This window comes from Epinephelus lanceolatus, chromosome 1, assembly GCF_041903045.1.
Source record: "Epinephelus lanceolatus isolate andai-2023 chromosome 1, ASM4190304v1, whole genome shotgun sequence".
Taxonomy (NCBI): domain Eukaryota; kingdom Metazoa; phylum Chordata; class Actinopteri; order Perciformes; family Serranidae; genus Epinephelus; species Epinephelus lanceolatus.
The window spans coordinates 43,866,115-43,890,931 of NC_135734.1; the positions used below are offsets into that span (position 1 = coordinate 43,866,115).

The window sequence follows — 24,817 nt, forward strand, 5'->3', positions numbered from 1 at the left end:
AGAATTATAAATTATCTAACAGTCCTGCAATCAACCTGTACGCATGCAGAAGTCAGTAATTCCCAATTGCCTCAATCTTGTTTTGTAGCAAAGGGACTGAAGGATCATGAGTGACTGTGATGAATATAAGTCCTAGACTTTGTCCTGATATTCCTGACAATGCCTTAAACACCATTTCACTGCTGTATATTATTTTTGTCAAATAAAATGAACTAAATTAAACTAAAAACAAATTATACAATTTCACTTCAGTCTTACAATACATGAAGTGAAGTGAAGTACAATACTTCTTTCTAAAAATGACGTAAAATGTAGTAAACATATAAAGTACAGTATTTCCCTGTAAAATGAAGTAGACATAAAAAATTGAATATTTCCCTGCAAAATTTAGTAGAGCTATAAAGTATAGTATTTTCCAGTAAAATGAAGTAAAGTACACATAAACATTTTTATATTTCCCTGTAACTGTAGCTGATGCAAAAAGTACAATATTTGCCTGTAAAAATGAAGTAAAGTACATATAAAAAAATAAAATATCTCCCTGCAAAATGTACTAGACATATAAAGTACAGTATTTTCATGTAAGAATGAAGTAAAATACACATAAAAAGTAAAAAATGTCCCTGTAAAATACAGTAGACGTAAAACTTACAGTATGACCCTGTAAAAATAAAGTAAAACTGATACAAAAAGTAAAATATTTCCCTGTAAAATGCAGTAGATTTTAAACATATGGTATGTCCCTCCTAAAAGTAAGTAAAGTTCACATAAAAAAATATAACATTTTCCTGTAAAATGTACTAAATGTATAAAGTACAGTATGCCCCTGTAAAAATTAGGTAAAATACACATAAAAATCAAATATCTCCCTGAAAAATACAGTAGTTGTAAATGTGCAGTCTTTCTCTATAATAAAGTAGATATAAAAAGTAAAATATGTTCCTGGAAAATGAAGTAAGCGTACAAAGTACAGTATTTTCAAGTAGAATTGAAATAAAAAACACTTAAAATTAAAATTATTCCTTGTAAAATACAGTACACGTAAAACATACAGTATGTCCCTGTAATAATGAAGTCAAAATGATATAAAAAGTAAAATATCTCTCTGTAAAGTGATGTCTTAAGTACAGTGTTTCCCTGTAAAATGGAATAAAGTAGATATAAAAAGAAAATATTTCCCTGTAAAATGTAGCAGACATGTGGCATTTCCCTGTTAAGGGTAGTAAAGTAGTTGTATAAAAAAATTCAATTCCTATAGGATAGGAATAATTCACTTTAATACCTTCATGCAACAGTTTGTCATCTTGTGTTATTATCACCTAAATTTACACACTAACATGACTTCGACTGGAGCTGATACTGGAGCTGCTGGTGTTGCTGGGACTGGACTGTTCAACATCAGTCGATGTTAATCTGAACTGTAATTACTAAAGAGAGACAGTTGCCTGCAGGCAGACGAAGCTCTGCCCTGGTTTTCTACAAGTTTCAAGTCAATTATTGTTTGTGTATGTGTGTGTTGTGTTTTTGTGTGTATACTTGTATTATCTTTTTACAGAGCCAAAACTGTGGGGACAAAAAACATCACATATTAAAACCAAGACCTAGTTGCTGGTTCAGGTCAAAAGAGAGGCAGTCTACATTGGTAAGGGTTACAGTTAGGCATGTAGTGGTTATAGAGCTGACACAATTTGTCAATTGCCAGGTAATTAATCTGCAAATATTTTGATTATCATTTCAGTCATTAACCAAAAACTCCTATCTTTTCTGTTTCCAGCTTCTCAAATGGACGTGTTAACCAAATATCTTTGTGTTTTGGACTGCTGGTCGGACAAAATAGAAGACATGAAGATGTCATCTTTGGCTCTCGGGAATTAGAATGGACATTAATCACTATTTCCTGACATTTTAAAGACAAAATGATAGTTAAGGTTCGGGTAAATTTCCAGGGATTGAATGTAAATTGATGTAATGTTGACTAAAGTGGTGAGAACAAGATTTGGGTGTAAAAAGCAGAAGCCAAAATAAAGAAACTTGAAGATAGACACATCCTTGATCAGCTGTAGGTAATAAAACAAAATTGATCATTGTGTATCTTTTTTTAGAAATGTTTCAGTGATTTCCTTTGAACACTGTGACTGGTTTCCTTAACGTCTGATCTGACATGAGACCCACCTCAGCTAACAAAAGCTGCCCTTGACTACTTGTTAGGGAACGCCCAGAGAGGAAAAGAGTCACTGGCTGTACGAAGGATAATTCAAGCTTTTTCTACTGGCCTAGTCAAATCTCCCTCATTTCATCTGAACTGTGACATCAGCTGCAGGCACATGGATTAACATGAGATGTGTTAAACCGAAATTCAACAGAGATGTCTGAAACACATGGACAGATGTAAACAGTACGCCCAGGTTTTTCCCACAGAATGAGTAACAAACCACACAAATGCCCTTTGCCTAAGATAATATTTAAGGAAACAATAAATAGAATACATTGATAACATATATAAATATATAATATACTAGTTTGGTAAACTGCGTTTTACCGAGTTTGAAAAATACATGAATTTTCTCTAAATTGCCTAAACTGGAACAAGATAAGATGCTCCAAACATAAAGAGCATTTTAGGGTGTTTCAGGCAGACAAGGATTAAAGTCAATTTTGAAATTCTGCATTAAAAACACACAACAAATTATTTAATGTGTCTGCACTAAAACAGGAACATCCATCTTGCATATTGTCTTTCTGGTTTATTCTGCAAATTTAGCAGAAAAATGAAAGAAACTGAGGAAATAAACACATACAACACTTGGATGAGATTATGAAAAAGAGAGGAGGACAGCAAAGACCTTGAACTGCAGAGACAGTTAGAGGGGTAGAAAACAATTAAGTGACTTTATCTTAATTGTGGCACTGACCTCAAATCTCACCAACTAAATTAGAAAATACTGTATCTCTCACTAACAATACACAACTTCCTGTAAAGCAACTTGTAAATCATTTTTTCATGTTATTATTTTGTCACAATTTTGATATTTTCTAATTATGAATAGCTTGTTATAGATAAGTCAGAATTTTGACTCAGCATCACATAATTAAAATACCTCATTATTATGAGCAAAAAACCCTTAATGATTTAAGAGGTGGAAATAGGCTTCCTTAAAATACCAAAATCAGATTACTTAAACTAGAATTACCGCCTCAGGGTCGTATGCCTCCATGAACCAGTCAAGTTGCACTCCAATTCCAATACTTTTATGCCAGAAAAATATTTAGTATGTCCCAATACATAGTATGTCAAATGCAGTATGCCAAAAATACCAGGATGTTCTACTACATCCAGTCTGATTTTGCAGTATGCAAGCCAGCATGCTTTTCTGGCTATTCTGACTCACAATCCTCTGTGCAGTGGACAATATGTCACATCAGCTGAATGAATCATCAAGTGACAGCTGACTGACAGCTGTCAGAAGTCGCAATAATGGATGACAGCGCATTCAAGTAACTGATGACCAGTCATATAGTAATAAAAGGAATGTCGATTGTTTAAGTGAACAAAATAATCACAAATATCATAAACAACAAAAGGACATAACTATAAAAATAACAGTGACAGAGAACTGCAGATGTAATTTCACTGTCACAAAAAATGATATGTTACAATCTACAATCTGAGCAGTTATAACTTTAAGCTTCACACAGTGCAAAGTAACAACAGCAGAGCTCTCCGGGTTGGTAAGTGGTGTTTGTTTATCTCCAAACAATGTAACGGATATAAAAGCAAGAGGGTCAAAGTTAAGGTCGTCATGTCATGAGAGAGTAGTCGGTTCTGATTGTGCGCATAGTGCATGCAACTGTACGCACTTTTTAGGGGAGCTGCAGTACCTACTAAAAGTACAAAAAAAAGTATGTGATTTGGAATGCACCCACAGTTTACATCCATGTCTGTGAAAACATGGACGCTTCACACTCATCTTCCCCCCGTCAGCACAGATGATCTATACAATCAGCACAGTTTAAAGTGGACACCTAAGATTAGTGTCACCAGTTCAGTGTCTGACCAAATGTCTCCCCTTCTGTTCCTGAGATATAAGGCTCAATAATGGCCAGGAAAGTGATTTATGCAAAATATTATGATGTCACAGTGGAGCTGACCTTTGACCTTTGTGGATAGAAAATGTCTTCACTGCATCTTTTTATCCTATCAGACATTTGTGTGGAATTTTGTCAAAATTAGTGTTTGAATTCTTGAGTTATGGCAAGGTTACGGTGACCTTTGACCACTAAATAATAATCAGGTCATCACTGAGTCCACGTGGAGGTTTATGTCAAATTTAAAGAAATGACGTAAAGGTGTTCTTGAGATATCACGTTCAAGAGAATGGGGTGAACAGACAACAGCTATTGTTGGCACTGATGCATGTGCACTGACTAAATAAAACATCCTGTTCTTATTCTGAAGGCCTGATTGTTAAAAGGTAAAGATGCCACAGAAACCCTCTCAGTTCACTAACCCCCTCAGTTTACTAAACCACATCGATAATTGTTCATCTACCATGTGAGCCTGAGGGCCTCAGTAGATATTAATTAACTAGTGAAACATCTATAACCACTCTGGTGCCAAACAGAAACCTCCACAGTAAATGAGACACAACTCTTTTTAGCAGTAAATTCCACTGTCATGTGGACTGTTTGGTTTGGTCACTCTTTGTTTTACAGGTCTCATGTTTTCCTACAAAAGGTCTGATAATACACAAACTATAAATTCACTGACTGTGATCTTAATTTCTTTATTTCTAATTGGTAGTCTACACTTCCAAATAATCAACTAAAATGAATTTAGAGCAAAACTAATTTAAGTAAAATAACTTTCTCAAGAATGAATACCAAATTCCATAATTAATTCATTAATCCATTATTAAGAACCTTATTATGACCCCCAGTCCACTGTGAGTTACTCACTGAGCTGCAGGGTGTAACATAGAGAAACAATAGAGTGTCAATTATTCCAGGTTCATTAATCCCCTGCTGGTGTGTAACAGAATAAGACTGATGCTGTGTTTGAGTTAAACTGAAGTTTATATTGAACAGGGTGGACATCCTGTGTTAGACAGAGCAGGGAGGGAAACTCCAGGGAGGGAACGGTTCACTGGCAGAGGGCTAAAAATACAGACACCTGCATGAGGGAGGGGCCCAACATGAGGGTCAAGGGCCACCGGGGGTTTGATATACAATAATCCATAGGCACAGGTGGACATAACAAAGTACAACATCAGAATTCACAGTTATCTACAATGAATTTAGCTGCTTATTAACCCATTGTCTTAGCTTATATAGATGGAAACATCCAAAACAACCTTCTCTCAGCAGGTGGTGGGAAGATTTCATTTAATTTCATCAGAGTACCCTCTGAGTAAAATATGAACACCTCTTATTTTACTCACACTCACTGGGATAACTATGTGTATCCAAGGTACTTTGTATCAACATGTATTTTTCTATGAGTAATCTCTTTGTTTATATTGTGATAGCTATGGTTTCACGTTTTATGTTGTCGTGCATTGTTGTAGTCTGTTAGGGACGGGAGGATGGGGGTCAGACAATAGAAGTATTCTGTGTAATATAATGAGGGTTTTTTCAATGTGTGTGTATAGATAGATAGATAGATAGATAGATAGATATTTCATATATAATTTAGAACATTCCATGTAGTAATAACATTTTTCAGTAAATCACAGGGGGGCAGGAGTCTATCCCAGCTGACACTGAGCAAGAGGCGGGGTACACCCTGGACAGGTCACCAGAATATCACAGGGCTTAGTAAATCACAATTATAAAGACTTACGCCTATATATAATTAGATAAATAAACAAACAATACAACAAACTACACCCTGCGCCTCAGTATGAAATATTCACATCTGATTTTACTTTCTCTCCCTCGCTCAAAAGTAACAATTAAAGGACATCTGGCACCATATGCATAAGAAAGAAGGAGTATCTCCTTTTCTTACAGGCTCATCATCAATATGGAATAACCCTTTATTAAAAATAGGGGGAAAGGTGTTCTTCTGGAGAGAGTGGCATACTAAAGGAATCGAGCATATCCAATGTCTCTACCACAACAATATTTTAAAATCATTTGAAGAATTAAAGGAAACATACGACCTGCATAACAGAGATTTCTGGAAATTCTTACAGCTCAGGGACTGCATATCTAAGGCAACCCCCAGAGGTGTTGAGCTGCCAATCCAATCTCCTATCTCCTCTAAATTTATATCATTAAGTACAATGCCTCACCTTGTGGGTAAAATTTATAATCATCTTATTAGTGGGTTTAAGGGTAATACAACGGGCTTAAAGGTTGTGTGGGAAAGAGACTTGGGAATAACTTGAGGAGGAAGAGTGTAGCAGATTGACTGGGGAGATGCTAAGTCCAATGAGATGCCAGGTCCAAACTCATCCAGTTTAAAATATTCAGTAGAATATACTGGACACCAGTGAGGATGAATAGACTTGGGTTGAGTGAGTCAAACCTGTGTTGGTGCTGCAAAACAGATAAAGGAGATCTTCTCCACATGTTCCTTTACTGCCCCAATTTAACTGCCTACTGGCAGAGGGTTACAGAAAAGATCATAGATAGTCTAGGTACAAATATCAATCTTACTCCCGCATTATGTCTCCTGAATAGTATGAAAAGAAACAAAAGAATAAATGAGAAAAAAGCACAGTGGCTAAAGATAGCACTCACCACTTCTAAAAGAGTCATATTGAGGCATTGGGCAGGAAAAAATAATCCGACCTACTCTGAATGGCTCAATGCATTAACAGAAACAGCCTCATATGAACAATTAATATATAAAATAAATGGTAAGATAGATATTTACACAGAAATTTGGGAACCATTTTTAACACAAATCAGGAATGGACAATCCGGGACTGGAAACTAAAACCTGTTAATTAACTATTACTGTCTCTCAGTGCATTTGTTTGACTGACGGCTGGGGGAGGGTGGGGAGGATTCATTTTATTCATTTCGATTCATTTCATTTTGTTTGTTTTGATTGTACCATTATATACATTCAAATTAAATCCACATCAACTGTGTAGAGAACCCTCTCACCTAGAGGTGTGTTGGTTTTAGTTATTTTGTGAATGTATGATGTGTACTTGTTAACACAAAGCTAATAAAAAGTAAAATAAGGAAAAAAAAAAAGTAACAATTAAAATAAGCCATATACATAGCGCCACCTACTACTCAGTAACCATTGACACGCGGTCACACACTGATGGTGCAGCCATCAGGAGCAATTTAGGGTTCAGGGTCTTGCCAAATGATACTCCAATATGCAGACTGGATTAGTGGACGACCTGCACTACCTCCTGAGCCACAGCTGCTCCAAAGACCAACTCTAAAATACACTTAACTGTAACAATGAATTAAATCACATTAGTGTCCTTCATAAATACATATTCCTGCCAATGGTTTTACGCTGTCTCACTGATGGAGGTGGTCATCTCTATAAACAGATTGGTGTGGTAAACTCAACAATGCAGGTTTCAAATGTTTCAAATAATTGTCATTGCAAATGTTTTATGAGAAAGAAATTGCCTTAAACATATTCGTCAGACCTCAAAGGCAGCACCAAGTCCAGACTGATACAGAGAGCGAAACAGAATGTTGAGCTCATGTCATCAGGATGGTCTCAGCAGGCTACCACAGAGCAGCTTTAAGTCACAATCAAAAGGCAATATAAAGGCAAATACCTGCTGTTAAAGAACACATATTATGGGCCTGGCTTCAATTCCAACCCGTGGAACAGAAAAAAATATATAAGCATGTAAATAATAATAATAATAATAATAATATAGACATCGTTAATGTAAACTTTACATATTACACTGTACGAGTGTATCTAATAAAGTGGGCACTGAGTGTATATGGTGTAGGTTTTCAGTGATTAGTAAGTAATGAATGAATATCTATTCTTGTTCAATCTGGAAATCCATCGGTAAAAAAAACAAAAATAAAACAAAAATAAACCTTTTTGTTTTCTTTCTGTCTTGAGAGATTAATTCTTGTTTAAATTGAGCAGCTCTCTAGAGACTTTTTATGACCTCCAGCTGACTGTGTGTGACTCACTGAGCTGCAGGGCGTAACAGTGGAGAAACAATAGAGTGTCAAATACCCCAGGTTCATTAATCTGCCCCTGCTGGTCTGCAGCAGAATATGACCCCCTGGTTGAAAAAAGTTCAAACACTTCACAGTATGTTTCAATGATAGCACATTTATGTAATTTATTAACTTGAAAAAGTTGGTTTACTCATTAAAGCTCTATACAAAAATGTACTGGACATAAAGTGACAGAGCAGCATCACTTCCTCAGCTGCAGTGATCATGACAGACAGCACATACACACAACTGCAACAAATTTAAAGTGTGGATGTGCTGCCACCACACAATCAGGAAGGATTCCACCTCATTTAAGTAAAGATCAACAGCTCTTGAGGACAACAAAGCATCTCTGATACATGTCACCACTTCAGAGCAGCTCTGAGCTACAACAGAAGTTTGTTTAGAGGAGCTGAACTTACGTTGATGTCCAGACTGCAGAGACTGAGAGAGTCTGCATCTCTGCTGGCCTGCTTCCTCTTCTTCTGCAACACACAACAACACAGCAATCATTACGATAGATGGACATCAATAGAAACATGCTCTGATTCATCCGCCTGTTAAATTATGTTTCAGTTTCACACTGACTCCAATATAATGTGAAGATTTAGTTGAAAGTGAGAAAACTTCACACACCCAACCTGCAGCTCTGTGCAGCTTTTAGCTCACCAGCAGTAAAACATACTCAAGTATCCAAAGTAAAAGTACTCGCTGTTTTACATTCTGGTTTAAATAAAAATCATGTTTAGTGTTTTAGAGAAATATGATAAGGCAGATAGGGCAAAAAAAGGGAAAAATAGTAAATAAAAAAAAAAAAAAAAAAAAAAAAAAGATTTTTGCTCAACAACAGCAATATTTTATGATTGTATCTCATAGTTAGTAACTGCAGCCATCAGATAAATGTAGTGGAGTAATATAATAATAATAATTATAATAATATAATTTATTCAAATAAATCACCAGAATCTGAGAACTTGAGTAAAGGTACTTATTTATTGTCTTCCTCTGGGTTGCAAGATAAATCTGAGTGGTCACAAAATTTTCAAAAGTTTCACTTTAACTTTTTTTTTCTCCCAAACATTAAAATATATTTGAAAACACACATTATAGTGAATCCATTAAGAAATAAACATACATTATGAATTTAAACATGGTGATTTTATACCTTATATTTATAATTATGATTTTTGTCTAGTCATTTTATTAACTTTTATTATATATTACAGAATTGTTTGCTTTCATGATCGATGGATCCATTGCAGTTGTTTTTTTTTAACTGTGTCTTATAAGGTGTCCTTGAGTGCTTTGAAAGGTGCCTATAAATAAAATGCATCCATTATTAATTATTATTATTATTATTATATGAAATTAAATCAGCCTATTCTGAAAAACCCTATTTTAAATACAAAACATTAATGATAAGCTAACTGTTACCCATGAATCCTTGTGCAATCTCTAGTGCTAAATCACTGTGCGACAGTTATCCATGACCGTGAGGTGAACTAGTTAGCTAACAGTTACGTTGAAACATGTTGACCAGGTGGCTGCATTATTATTCCAAGTGTACGGACATTTTTGTTAGCAGCAGTGGATCGTTTCGTAACTTTTCAAGCAAGAGACTCTGAAACAACGTCCACCTCAGAAACCACTGGCAAAAATGCAGAGGGAGAGGCTAACCCACCTAGCCATGCTACAACTGCTGCTGACTTAGCAGCTACAGGCAGGTGCAAATGCGAGAAGGCCCAAAAATATTCAGAGAATTATCTCAAGTGCAACTCAGTTTTATACAATATATGTAAGAGGGGGTTTCTGCTATGTCTCTCTTTCTGCCCAAGCTCTAAACTTTGTTTTGTCTTTTTTTCTTGTGAATTACAGGATTGCTCTTTAGTTGAACTAGTGTAGAACCAGTGATGAGGAGTCACATTGCTTTGTTTTAAGGGGTCCCAGGAGGTCAGGAACTGAACCACTCTGAGGTGCTTGGATAGAGAGATTTTAGTAATGTCATTGGACCTCATGCAGGAACATTTCATTTTCTTATCTTAAACTTCTCTTACTTTCACTGTGAGGTTTATTTGTACAAGCTCTTCAAGTTTGATTCACAGAACTCTCTTTACTGGTGCTGAAATATGTCAATAAATATCATGAAATCTAAAAACAAAACCCTCAGTAAACTGGCAAGCTGTGATGATGATGATGATGATGATGATACCGATGACAATATGGTGAAGACATTTACTTTGCATCATGTTGCTTTTCAGTTTTATTTCTCAGTAAATTTCAGTGTCAGGTGTGCAGCTGTATGTGAGCATGAACCAGACACTTCCTGAATGTTGCCATGGCGACAAAAAACAGGAAGAAAACACACAAACACCTCATGAGACAGGTCACTGGGTGCAAACAGCTGTACAAGTGAGATGAGGAGGAGTAGAGTAGAGTAGAGTAGAGGAGAGGAGAGGAGAGGAGAGAAGAGGAGAGGAGAGGACATAGGGATGGGATGACAGGGAAGAAGAAGGGAGATGAGGAGGAAGAAGAGGAATGAGCAAGAGGTGAAGACGTGAGAAAGAGGAAGAGAATACAGGAGGAAAAGAACAAAGGAAGAAAGGGAAGGGGTGGTTCAGCGAGATTAGGGGAGGGCGTGGGAGGAGAGGAAAGGAGAAGAGGGAGGAGAGGTGGATATAAAAAGGGCAGAAGGAGGAAAAGACAGTCTTTATCTCTAACCAAGACAAGGAGACAAGCAGAGAGGAAATAAAAGGAGATGAGGAGAAGAAAGGAGACAATGAGAGGAAGGGAGATAAGGGAAAAGGAGACAAAGAGAGATGAGAGAGGTAAGAAAAGGAGCAGACAAGGGGTGAAGAGAAGAGAAGGAGGCAGGGAGAAAAGGGAAGGGTCAGAGGCATTAGGGGAGGATATAAGAGGAGAGGAGATGAGGGACAATAGGAGGAGATAAAAAGAGGAGATGGAGGAGGAAAGAATGAATCAACCGAGATGAGAAGACAAGAAGAAAGGCAATGAGAGGAGGCGATGAAACAAGACGACGACAGAAAGGAGTGAAAAGGAGACAAGGAGAAGACATAGGAAAGTGAGGAGAGGAGATAAGGAGGTGAGGAGAGGAAAGAACAAAGGAACAAAGGGGAGGTTCAGCTCAATTAGGGGAGGACATGAGAGGAGAGGAGACGAGGGAGGATAGGAGGAGATAAAAAGGGGAGAGGGAGGAGGAGACAGTCTTTATCTTTAACCAAGACAAGGAGACAAGGGGAGAGGAAATAACAGGAGAGAAGGAGAGGAAAGGAGACAATGAAAAGGAAGGAGAGGAGAGGAGGGAAAAAGAGACAAGGAGCAGACATAGGAAAGTGATGAGAGCAGATAAAGGGAGGGGGGGAGAGGAGAGGAGTCAACAAAAGGGTAAGAGGAGAGAAGGAGGAAGAGAATATAGGGGAGGAAAGAAAAAGGGAAGAAAGGGGAGGATCAGAGAGATTAGGGGAGGAAATGGGAGGAGAGGAGAAGAGGGAGGATAGGTGAAGATAAAAAGGAGAGAGGGAGGAGGAGACAATCTTTACCTTTAACCAAGATGAGGAGACAAGGAGAGAGGAAATAAGGAGAGAGGAGGAGAGGAAAGGAGATAATGAAAAGAAAGGAGAGGAGGGGAGGCAAAAGGAGACAAGTGGACAAAGGGAGGAGATAAGAGGACAGAAGAAGGGAGAATAGGGGGAAGCAGAGTAATAGAAAGAGTAGAAGAGGAGAGAAGGAGGAAGGGAGATTAAGAGAGAAAAACAACAAAGGAAGAAAGGAAAGGTTCAGAGAGATTAGGGGAGAACACGAGGAGGAGGAGAGGAGACGAGGAGTTGAGGAGAGGAGGATGTTGGGATCAGTGCAGCGGAGTGTAACAATAGCAGGAAGTCTGCTGTTTGTTCAGTATTGTATTGAGACTTTGTTGTTGGCCGGATGTTATATAACCTGGCAGAATTTACCTTTAACTCACTGTCGCTATAGAAACCAAGGTGGGGGGAGGAGTCTGGTCAGCCAGTCCTTATAAGGTCAGTCCTTAAATATCAAAGCTACCTGTGAACTGACTGAAACCAGACTCAATCAACTATAACTTAATATTACAGCAAAAATTACCAATGGCATGCGTTCCATCTACCACTGGGTCATTTTTCATACAACCATCAGCTTTTAAGTAAGTGAATTATTTCCAAATCATTTGACATTTTGCTTATTTGCTTTCTTGCAGAGAGTTAAATGAGAAACTTGATACCAGTGTCATGTATGTGTGCTAAATATGAAGCTACGGTAACAACATTCACCTCCTAGCACCTTTTAATCTCACAAATTGACATGGTATAACCCATCTATATAATCTGTAAAAACAACAATTTGCCATTTTATGACAGGGTTTAAGTGCCAATCTATTTCTTGGCTGTGACTTGTAATGCTCAGAGAGTGTAACTTTTGCTTTAATGCTCCCAAAATGTGTCATGACAACTGGATGCCTGGGGTTGTAGTTAGTAACTTTTATAAAAACTAACTTGTTGCCATATTTGCTGAAACTGTCACTACATCTTGACAAAAGTACATGAGACAGATGAAGTGCCTCCAATGGCATTACCACAGCTGAAAGAAAACAACCAATCAGAGCTGAGCAATCTCTAACGCAGCTGTTAATCATGGCTCGTGAACTGTGACCAACTGTGGAACTAAGCAGCACTTAAATCCAGAATCTGTTACTGCATTAACTATGTCTTGCCTCAAATGTTTTCAGACACATATTTTAGTGTACTGTTTAGCTGTAAAATGAGAGAGTTTGCAACCCGGCCCCCTTAAAGACTCCTCTGCTTTGATTGGTTGTTTGCCTTCAGCTGTGGTAGATTATAGCAAGGATGCACTACGAAGAGGAGAAGGAACATGCTTTTTTTTTTCCAGACTATCTCATGTACTTCTGTCAGGAGATAGTGACAGTTTCAGCAAATATGACACATAGTTATTTTATAAGAAGTTACAAACTGTAGCTTTAATGACCTTTAGCTGGGGGAGGAGAGTGTTATCGATAAAAAGATCATGTCACATTCCCACCACCTCTGCACACTGGGGATAAAGGGACAATGTCACAATGCTACAACATTTACCTGCACTGCAGTCTGTTTCTTTACCTCAACAGTATCTTTTATTCAATAGTATGACAGTAGCATGATCACATCACTCCAATTTTGGCATCACTGCACTGGTTGCCCATTACTTTGTTAAAATTTTATCAATCACCTACAGGGCCATCCATGGTCTGGCTCCAGATTATATTAAACAACTGTTAACCCCTTACACCCCAGCAAGGCCCCTAAGGCCAGCTGATCAAAACCTTTTAGCAGTTCTACACTGAAAACCAAGGTTGACCGTGTGTTTTTCGGTGACGACCCCTCGCCTTTAAAACAGCCTTCTCCTCAGTGTGAGATCGGCAGACTCCACCAAAGCTTTTAAGCGCCTCTTTAAAACTGACTTCTACAAGATTTTTTTTAATGGTGTTATACTTTCACTTTATTTTCGTTACATTTTATAGTGTGCTTATTTTAGTATTTTATATGCACTCACATATATGTTGTGCTTTTATCTGCTTTAAATTCAAGACTTTGTTCTTTTATTGACACTCTACCTGCTCTCTATGAGATCATCTCATTTATTTGCCTTATTTGTTTATATATGGTTATCGATTTTATTCAAATTTTACCTGCTTATATGAGCTTCTTTCGCTTATCCACATTTGACTTGTTTATATATGAAATGTATTTTTGCACCAACACCTCCATCTGTTCATGTATCTAGCTCTCATGCTCTCATGTTCAATTTTAGTTTTTTATTCTCAAAATCTTTTAATCTGGCAAGCACTTTGTGTAAAAGCTTGAAATGTGATTATTATTATTATTATTATTATTATTATTATTATTATTATTATTATTATTATTAAAAATGGCAGTAATATGAAGGGAGACCTGCACACTGTGGTTTTGATTATGCTAATTTAAACTGGTCACGTATTCCTTTGCTCTTCCTTCACAAGTTAATAATGACACAATTCCAATGAATATTGGGAAGTTGTTTGCATCATGTTACTAATGCCACATGATGAAATGCAGCTGAAGCAGAGCCTGTAATCACATACTATACAGAGCATTACATATATGTGAGTGATATAATTATTACATCATGCTCTCTGCACAACGTGTACATCAAGATGTTCAGTGTCAAAAAAGAACTTGCACATAATTGCAGTATGATTCATGTGTAGACCAGTGGTGGGAAGTAACTAAGTACATTTACTCAAGATTCAAGGTACTTGTACTGTAATACTAGCTTGAGTATTTCCATTTGATGCAACTTCATATTTCTACTAAACATATAATGGTCTTATAGAATATGGTGCAATGCTGTAGATTAAACTGCCCAAAGAGTTCAGCACAGATCAACACAACCTTAAACATCTGCAGCTGTAAAATGCAACACAATGCAGTAGTTACATTAATCCCAAAACATCAGATATAATAGTAAGCAATGTCAGGAAACATTTTACTGCACACTGAGTACTTTTACGTTGATACTTGAAGTAAATCTGGCTGATAATACTTACATAGACCTGCTTTCCTACTATTGCAGGGCTATGACTAGTAGTGTAGTGTTTTTACAGTTTAGTATTAGTAGTTTTACTTCATAAAGGATCTGAATACTTCTTCCACCACTGGTGCAGACACACAGACTTAAACATGGATGGATGGATGCAGGCGTTGCATAAAGCATGGCTGTGGCACGTGTCACGTTGCCAAGAACGTGTTCGCCCCAAAAACACAGAGTGGTGTGTTAGCAAGAATATCACTGCACCTTAAACTGTTTAAACTGTGTGTGAAGATGATGATGAGAAATGTTTCAACAGAAGAAGAAACTTCATGCAAATAAAACACAAAGCAACAAACACATCACAAGAAAAAAAAGAAGACGACAGTTTTGCAGGGTTTGTTATCTGTGCATATGTGATCGATGTGTCACATGTAAGTAAACCCTCATCAATCCTTTTCTGGCAATTGTTCAAAGGCATTCTGGGATAAACTCACTGACACCGACGCGTTGACTCACCCGATAGTAAACAAACAGACAGCAGCCCATCATCAGATTAGATCTGCTCCTCAAACAGTTCAAGTTTTAATTAACTCTCTCTGCAAACAGGCATCTGCTGCTCCTCTTCCTCTTCTCTCTTTTTTTCCTCCTCCTCTTCCTCCAGGTCACTTTGCTTTCACCCCAAAGTCACATCAGCTGTCGCTTTTTTCCCGTTTCTCTTTTTTGCCTCTCTCCTCCTTTAAATCGCCTCCTTCACAGTCACATTTTAATTCACTTCTTTCCCCCTGTCTTCTTCTGTCCTTTTCTGAACTTCACACTTCTTTTTCTCTTCCTCCTCCAGTTTGTCCCTCTGTCCAAGAGACACTTCTCCTTCTCCGCCTTATTCTCTTCCTCGGTCAGACTTTCAAAAGCTCTTCTCTCGCTCCTTCTCCTGTTTTCTACCTACGTCTGTCCTTCTCTTGTCCTCCTTCACCTCCTCAGTGACAATCTGAACCTCCTCAGCTTCACCACCTCTCTGAGTGGATCTACAGACCCTCAGGAACAGGAACCCTTCACAATGTGTGTGTGTGTGTGTCCTCTCAGTTCCCATTGGACAAACAGGAAGTGACGGCCGTCGGGGGAAACAGGCCGTCTATAATTAGGAGGTACAGGAGACACGGAGACACCAGCAACAGAGACACGGACACAAAGGACTCTAACTCTGCTTTATAAAAATCATGCAAAGAAAAAAACATCTTATAAAAAGTGATAAGTTTACTTTATTGCTGCAGGTATGAAATGCTACATAACCTGATTAGATAAAGAAACATGTTTTAAAACCAGTGTCTCCTCTTAGTTTGTTAATGGTTTTCGCTTCTCTATCAGCCCTAAAGGCCTTGACACATCAGGGGACGTGATGAAAACACAAAATTGAAATTAATGTCTGCAAATACTTCTTGTCAAAATTATTCATATCGACAGCAATGTGAATTTGCGACAGCTGCAGGTTTTTATGCAAAGACGATTCAACTAGGTTGACTAGGTTAACCCTCACCTGATTCAGTGGTACTATCCATTTCTTACAAATGAAGTACAGAAAGTTAAAGTTAATCAGGCATATTCAACTTCCATTGTTTCTCACTCCACCCCGTGTGAGCTCTCCTCTACTCCTCACTCTTTCCACAGCCGATTGTCCATCCATCCATCGTCATCCGCTTATCTGGGGCCAGGTCACAGGGGCAGCAGGCCAAGCAAAGCACCCCAGACGTCCCTCTCCCCAGCAATGCTTCCCAGCTCCTCCTGGGGGACCTGAGGCGTTCCCAGGCCAGATGAGATAATCCCTCCAACCTGTTATGGGTCTGCCCCGGGGCCTCGTACCAGTGGGACATGCCTGAAACACCTCCAGGCACCCAGGAGGATCCTAAACAGACGCCCGAACCACCTCAACTGACCCCTTTCGGTGTGAAGGAGCAGCGGCTCTACTCAGAGCTCCTTCCAGATGTCCAAGCTCCTCACCCTATCTCTAAGGTTGAGCCCAGACACCCCATGGAGGAAACTCATTTCGGCCTATCTCATTCTTTCGGTCACTACCCAGAGCTCATGACCATAGGTGAGGGTTGGGACATATATGGACCAGTAAATTGAAAGCTTTGCCTTCCAGCTAAGCTCCCTCTTCACCGCAACGGTCCAGTGCAGCACCTGCTACTACACTGTTGTCTTTGTTGGGCACTAAAGATGATCCCAGTATTCATCAGTATTGTACGAACAGACTAGTGGAGTGCTGTGAGAGGAATTAATTCATTATTAGTCCAAAGAAGACACAGGAGGTAATTTCTGGTCTTCCAGTGAACTTGTATCCTCCACCAGTAACTGTCCATAACACACAGATTAAACAAGTCCCCCCCCTATAAATATCTGGGCATCTACGTCGACCTACTTTGTCCTGGAGTGCACATATACATCACACTTGTAGTGAGGTACAACAAAGACTTTATGTTCTCAAGAGACTGAGGTCATTTGGAGCAAACAAACAGATCCTGTTATTGTTTTTCTAATCTATAATACACAGTGTTATGCAGTATGTAATCAGTGCATGGTACAGTTTTCTCTCTGTGCATCTCAAAGCTAATCTGGCTCGACCGCTTAACTGCTCAAAGATTGTGGGTCAAGTGTTTGAGTGAAATTTCCGAACTGTGTGCACCGAAAGAATGTTGTGTCTGGCTGGTAATATTATGTCGGACACCTTTCACACGTTATTTGAAGATTATCAGATTTTGCCATCACAGAAGATTTAGAGTCAAATTTCAGATCTTTTTCTGACAATAAAGTGAAATCAAATCAATCAAACACATTCTCTGGCTGTGATGCAAGTTGTGACAACCACAGGGATCCTATTGACCCAGAGCAGCGTCTGACAGTCTGTCTGACGCAGTTGTTATATAACCTCGCCACTGTATGCTGTTTTATTGAGTTTTCTTTGAGTGAAATGCTCTGAGTGACTTTGAGTTCCCTCTGCTGAACAACTGGGCAGTGTATATGTCTCAGACTTTTATTTTGAAAGGCAAGAACCAAAGGAGTGGATGTGGTCTGCTGCCTTTGTCTGAAAGTAGTAATTAAGTTTGCTGTATTGGTCTGAATTGTAAACTCATAAGTATACGCCAACCAGATTGGTTGATGCCTTAATTCGTAGTGTGAAAGCTCAAAGGAAAAAAAAAACAACCAACCAAAATATGTTGCTTGATATTTGTGTTCTGTGTAAAAGTACTCATGACAAAAACAACAGTTTGAAAAATACAATGACATGAAAATTTATGGCACTAAAAAAGCTGCTGGTGTGTAAAGGCCTTAAGGATGACAATGTTGGTTGGCTGATGCACCACTTTGGTCCAGAAATATCTAGAAATATCTATATATACATACAGAGATCAATTCATCATAACTATTGGATGAAACTCCAAAAAAAATTGTACAATCATGTTCTCCACGGGATAAATTGTGGTAAAGGACTTGTTGTTGTGCCAGGTTTTGAATTAAGGTTCTTCACTTTAATCTCGTCCTTTATTATCTGTAATGGAGTCACCTTGTTGTGTATTATGTCTTAATGAAGTGTACAGTTGTCATGGTGCAGTGAACAATGTGAGTCAGATTTGTTCTCACCCCTCGGAGGGACCAGCTGTCAGGAGAGAGGAGAGAGAAGGAGGAAGTTTTCTTCTGCAGCTTCGACCTGAAGGAAGGAAACAAGGAGGGGAAGGAAAAGGAGACAGGAAAGGGGGGGCAGAAGGAAAGATGATTAATTTGTCAGCCTTCACTCTAAACTTCAACCAAACTTTAATGGACTCACAACATAAAGACATTTTATCAGATTGCTGCTAAAATAACAAACATAGGAACATTATTTTGATAAGATGCTAATAAGGAAAGACTGAGAAATCCAAATACAGAGTACCTCTGTGTGCACTGCATAAACAAAGGAGTAATATTTATTTAATTTCAAAAGAATATAAAGAAAAATATAAAGAGCCTCCTACATAGTTTCTAATATTGTCAACTTCAATTTGAGAGTAATGACACACATTTTATTGTGATCAAAGACAAATGAAAACTTATTTTGGAATGAAACCTGGTTATGTCGAAATCAGATTAAATCTGTTTCATTTTAAAAAGCTAATTGGCTGTTTTATAACCTCATTTAATTTGGGTAATTTGTTTGAACATGTGTTTTTATGTGTGTGGGCAAGCTGGTATATGTACTACAGTTTTATCATGTGATACATACATTGATATAAAGTTTTAAGAGCTGCAACAAGTACTTGATCCATCAATTAGTTGACTGACAGAAAATTAATTGAAAACTGTTTTGATAATAGATTAACACTTAATATAAGAAAAGTAGCTTCTCAGCTGTCCATTTTTGTGGTCTTTCTTTGTACTACAGAGTCCCTAAAGTCCCGAAAGGAGATTTGTTTTTATGTTGTGTGGACAAGTTATAGGTAGTTATAGGAACAACATAATTAACTTATGCGCACAGAATAAAAATAACATCACCATTTGGGACTTAAGTGGCACCGTACTGTTATGACAGTTAACTAAATATATTGTGGATCTGGGTATTTAAAATACATTTTTATTTTTTTCTAAATTTTATAGTTTGTATAGGTCCGGAAAGCTGATATTTTTTGTTTTGTGTGCACAGATTACCATCTTGTAGGAACAAAATAATCAACTAGTGTGTACTTGGTTAAGAAATAAAATAAAATCACCTTTTGGGACTTGAGGGGCACCATACATGTGTGAAAGTTAACAAAATATATTTGGGATTTGGGTATTCAAAATATAATCTTTAATTAAACAAAACAAATAATAATAATAAAAAACATGTATAGTATATCTAAGTCCCAAAAGGTAATATTCTTTTTTTTGTGCGCACAAGTTATTATCTTCTATTATCTTGTCTTATCTTCTTATCTTGAAACAAGATCATTAACAAGATGGAAAAAATATCAACTTCTGGGACTTTAGGGGCACCGTACTTATGTGAGCATTAACTAACTACATTTTCAAGATTTGGGTATTTATAATACTTTTTTTTTAAATTTCAAAGACCAAACAATTGATCAATTAAGCTAGGAACAAAGCAGATTGGTCAATAATCAAAATAATCACTATTTGCAGCTCTAAGACTACACACACACCTTAACATAGTGTTAACTCTGTCTGATTCCACGTGGACAGAAATGAGTGCAGCAATTAATAATTCTTTCACTGTACATAAAGGCATGGGAGTATTCTATCAAGACAGACTTCAACAGAACAGAAGAGTCTCTAATGTGTATAAATCCTACACAAGGAGGTTTGACTCTTTTGAAACCAGCAGAGAACAAACAACCCTGTCACTTATACATTGTAGTCAGTGTTTTACAGTTTAACCAGAGCGCCCCCTGGTGGTATCTGTTAGTCATAACATGTAAACTGTAAACAAACTAAAAGGTCTGGAGAGACTTGACGTATAACATTGAAAGTTTATTTATGTCTGAGTTGGTTTCTTTGGACAACACTGAGAAAGAGGAAATACAAACAAAGATTAAAAAAATAAATAAACTGAGGTTGCGAGTCTTGCTCAACCCAAACACATTACATCATCACACACACCCTCGTCTGTCTGTGTGAGAACACATGATTCAGACACATTGAAACACCATTAATTAATATTTACACAGCATCTTTCTGACAATATGCTTTAAAAATGCTTGCTAATAATGATGTAAACTGAGAAAACATGAACATAATACACCTCAAACATTATGCTAATAATGTAGATTTAATGACTACAAACAGTCTGTTAGCTTATTCAGATATTTCCCACTCACAGATTGGCAAGGACTGGCAGTTCAGTTATCACTTGGCCTCCTAAATGGTAGTTTTGAAGGTAATATTGCAGCTCATGATGCTACAGTATCTTCCTGTTTACATAGTTTATAGCATTTGACTACCACACATAAATATTCTTGTATTTAATATCTAATATTTTATTGCTATATTTTAACTCTGCATTTTCTGTCAGATTCTTAATCTTTACTTGCATTATTTTATTTTCATTGTTGGAGGGAGCTCCAGATCTAAATGATCTAAAATGTTATTGCCAGTGACTGCTTCTAGTTGTCCTGCATATGACAATAAATAACTTGAATTTGACTGGACAGTGCTACAGGTGTTTCCTGGCAACAGATTTACACAGTACCTAAGTCTTTAATATTACACTGTGGAACTGTATACTGTAGCATTGTTACTGATAATTGTTAAATTATATAAAAGTTTATTGTACCATGAAAATCTCATGCCATTGCAACCCTATCTGGGACATTCACTAAAGTCCTCCTCCAGGCATGTTTTAAAGTAAATAAAAACACTAGTTAATTCAATAATAGCAGATCTTCTCTCTCTGTCAATGAGAAATTCTGGATCTGGCCTCTGCCCTGCCCACCACCGCTGCTTACAGTAGGTTTTGCTTCCACTCTCTCCAGCACAGGGCTGGCACAGCACTAAAATGAGGTGCAGAGAAAGGTCAGGCTATGGTTGACTGCTGCTGCTCGGCTGCCGGGTGACACAGCAGTGCGGATCAACATGGCTTGTGTTAGCAACAGAGGAAACACTGGAGAGATTCAGCCAAATATATTTGTGCCTCAGTGAGACCTAGACTCAGATGAGGAGTCTGTTGTGCACAGAGTGGAAAAACAATGGACGTAACTACCAGGACGTCACCCTTTGGGTTGTGGACTCCCATTCTGAAACCTGGAGTTTGCCATTTCAGTTGTCGCAATCTTGGTGTTTTAGAATCAGATGTGATCATATTTGGACGAGGAGTGGATCTGACTCACAGACTGTAGCAACGCCTCAGTCACTGAGGCGGCCTCGCCCTTAAATATGCATAACTTTAAGCCTTAAGAAAATGTAAATGGGTGAGTTATAAAAAGATTCACACCCTGTACAGTTGTTATGAATGTTTAAATTAGCTATAGAGACCAAAACTGATTTTTGTACCAGGCTGTAAATTTGTTTATTTCTAGAGTAAGGTTGGGCATTTTAGCATGGGGGGTCTTTGGGGATTTCCTCGCTTCTGTAGCCAGCCTCAACAGACCATTCAAGGAACTTCAGTTTTTGGCACTTCAGCCTTGGCTTCATTTTTCAGCCCTGCAGGTTGCTGCTTGGTTGTGCTCCAAAATTTGCTACTAGCAGATGTATCAAAATGGCAAGTGTGGTTAGCATCTTTTATTTGTTCATGTTGTTTGTTAGCTTGTAACTGACAGGGGCAGACACAGCATGTTTCTATATTTAAAGATCTTTTTGGGCTTTCATTGCCTTTAATACAGTGCAGCTAGAGAGTGACACGCAGCAAAGGGCCACAGTCTAAAATTGAACCTAGGCCACTGCAAAGGACTCAGCCTACATGGGGCAGACACTCTACTCGCTGAGCTCGAAGCTGCACCAGACACAGCATGTTTCTGTGAAAACTTTCACTATGCCAATGTAAACTCAGGTAGTGCCGATGGTGCGTCAAAGTCTACTTCCCTGTCGTTATGTGTTTCTAAACGCATCCTCATACAATGCAGTTTGTATGAACAAATTAGCACCCCAGAAATGGCATTACATACTCGACATATAGTTACGGAGGCTAGGTTTATGCAAGTTAAGTTACTGTGGTTAGGTTTGTAGTGTTGTCACGATGTCAAAATCTTTGTTTCAGTACCAATACCAATATGAATTTCAATACTTTTCGATACTCTTCGGTACTTTTCCTAAGGAAAAGTCCTTTTGGATACAAACCTTTAGAACAATAAATAGTAGGGGTGTAACGGTACCAAAAAAATCATGGTTCGGTCAGTACCGCAGTATGGACGTCACGGTTTGGTAACTCAAATGTTCCACAAAGTTTGTATTGTCTCGTGTTGTCTCCCTTTGCGAGGCAGACTTTCTCTTGTCTTTTTTCCACGTGCGCCAGCTGCGAATGTTGATACAGGTGTTGTCATACACACCACTTGTGCAATCTGTGCTCCAGTAAGAACAAAAAAGGCGTTTGTGTGCATAATTGAGTAAAATAAATTAACTAAATTAATGAATTAAATCAATTTCAAAGTACTGGTATTTTCCAAATGCAGTATAGTACAGTTTGGAATACTCTAGTACCGCGGTACTATTTTAGTACCGGTATACCGTGGTTTGGGGAAAGAAAAATGGTGACGACGGACCGAGAAAGTCCTGTGTTTTGTGACCCATCCACCACCCCAACCTCAGCCCATTGTTAACGTGATCGCAGCTTTCCCAAACATGAGGGTTAAACACAAATTACCGGCACATGATTATATTGGATATGTACGAATTAGGTGCATCGCTTTTCATAGGGAAACGTACAAATAGTGCATGACAACAGCCTGGTGTTTCCCATATTAGACAGCGTTTGGCTTTTGTATTAGTGACACACCTAATCTAGATTGTCCAGCGTACATTTAGTTTAGGGAAACACACAGACATGCCCCCTTCTATAGAGGAATGTGAAAACACATCTCTGGTGACAAGCTTGGCACAGACACAAATTAAGGTCAGACGTTTTAGGGAACAAAAGCATAAGGAAAGTTTATTTTTGAGTGGAGGGGAAATCTAAGTGTTACTGATGCACCCTGATTTAGTAAATCACTGGTCTGAAACTAGCAAGTAGTCAAGAAGAACTTAGGAAGGACTTAGTGAAGGATTTATGAATCGCTGGTGCACCACAGTCCTGTTCTGTTTCCTGCCCTCGGTCACCTTACCTACAGGAAACACACACACACACACAGCTAACAACCTCAACAGAGTTCAATGTGCTGCATTGTAAGGTAATGCGAGTCCACCATATAAGGCATTACAGATGCTAACACATGCTAACAGAACGTCAGCGCTACTTTATCAACAAGCATGAAACCAAACAGAAACTTGTTCAACATTTGTATCTGATCAAAGCTTTTATAGTCTGTTCCTGTGTGTGTGTGTTCCTGTGTTCCTGTGTGTGTGTGTGTGTGTGTGTGTGTGTACATTACAAGTGTTTAAATATGAGTGTGTTTAAGTGCGTGACTCATTCATTCCTGGGAGTTGCAGTGCCTTTTCCAATAGCACAAATCATCCCACCCTGGATGCACACACACACCCACACACACACACACACAGGCACGGGCACACGCACGCACGCACGCACACACACACACACACACACACACACACACACACACACACACACGCACACGCACACGCACACGCACACACACACACTGTTATAATCCAGATCAGAGGTGTGTTTGGCTGCAGGCTCCTGCTTCTCTCTCGCAGTCTCTCTTCTCTCTTGCTGAATCTTTTACCCCCCATCTGTTTTTAATCTCTCAGTAAACATTCAGTTCTCAGACTCAAACTGAGCTTTTATGAAGAGCTGAACTTTAGTAAAAGTTTTATACGTGACCAAAACCGATCTACTAACAAGTATTGCGTGTGTATCAAAACCTGATATGTATCTTTTTCCTCTGTGCCTCAGAGCTCCATTGTTGTCCAAAAAACGACTAAAAACGCATCTGAGCTGCACTGCTGCACGGTGTGACATGATCCTTCATCACCACAAACACATACACTGTAATTATTTTGACTCAGTCCCACATACACCCTCCTGCTGCGACAAACACTCACTAGAGCACCATATGTGGATTAATCCGCTGCTAAAAATAGTCCCCAACAAATGCTCTACTTCCTCTTGTTTGAGTAACATTTCCTACTAAATACAGTGACCAGCTGTTTTAGGAAACTACTGAGACTTTTTAAAAAATGAAAGTATACATTTGTGAATGTTTATAGATTTACATCTTCAGGAGGAACCAGTGAACTTGGAGAGAAGAGCTAGCACACTGTTGATTTTGGTCTTTGGTCTGATCAAAAGCTCCAGAACAAGTGAGTAATTGGACTGTGGGTAGAGTATGTTTTATGCACCGCTGTTCCCAAAGTCAAGAGTGAACCGTCAAGCTCAATTATTCTGTGATTATTAGTTTATAATTTTCTAAGATTCTGA

The 24,817-nt window shown here is 38.3% G+C and overlaps 1 protein-coding gene across 3 annotated transcripts in view; it reads right to left on the reverse strand.

Moving 5' to 3' along the window:
• Positions 1-24,817, reverse strand: part of arhgef3 (Rho guanine nucleotide exchange factor (GEF) 3) — a 47,158-nt gene that overhangs the window by 15,028 nt on the left and 7,313 nt on the right. The window contains exons 2-3 of one of the 3 annotated variants that reach the window (XM_033627251.1): positions 18,397-18,463; positions 8,589-8,651 (exon numbers count right to left, since the gene is read on the reverse strand). In XM_033627251.1, the coding sequence (XP_033483142.1) occupies positions 8,589-8,651; positions 18,397-18,463 (130 nt within the window). Of the gene's footprint in view, positions 1-8,588; positions 8,652-15,279; positions 15,777-18,396; positions 18,464-24,817 lie in introns of those variants that run through there. The other 2 variants (XM_033627253.2, XM_033627252.2) reach the window with 2 other exon arrangements.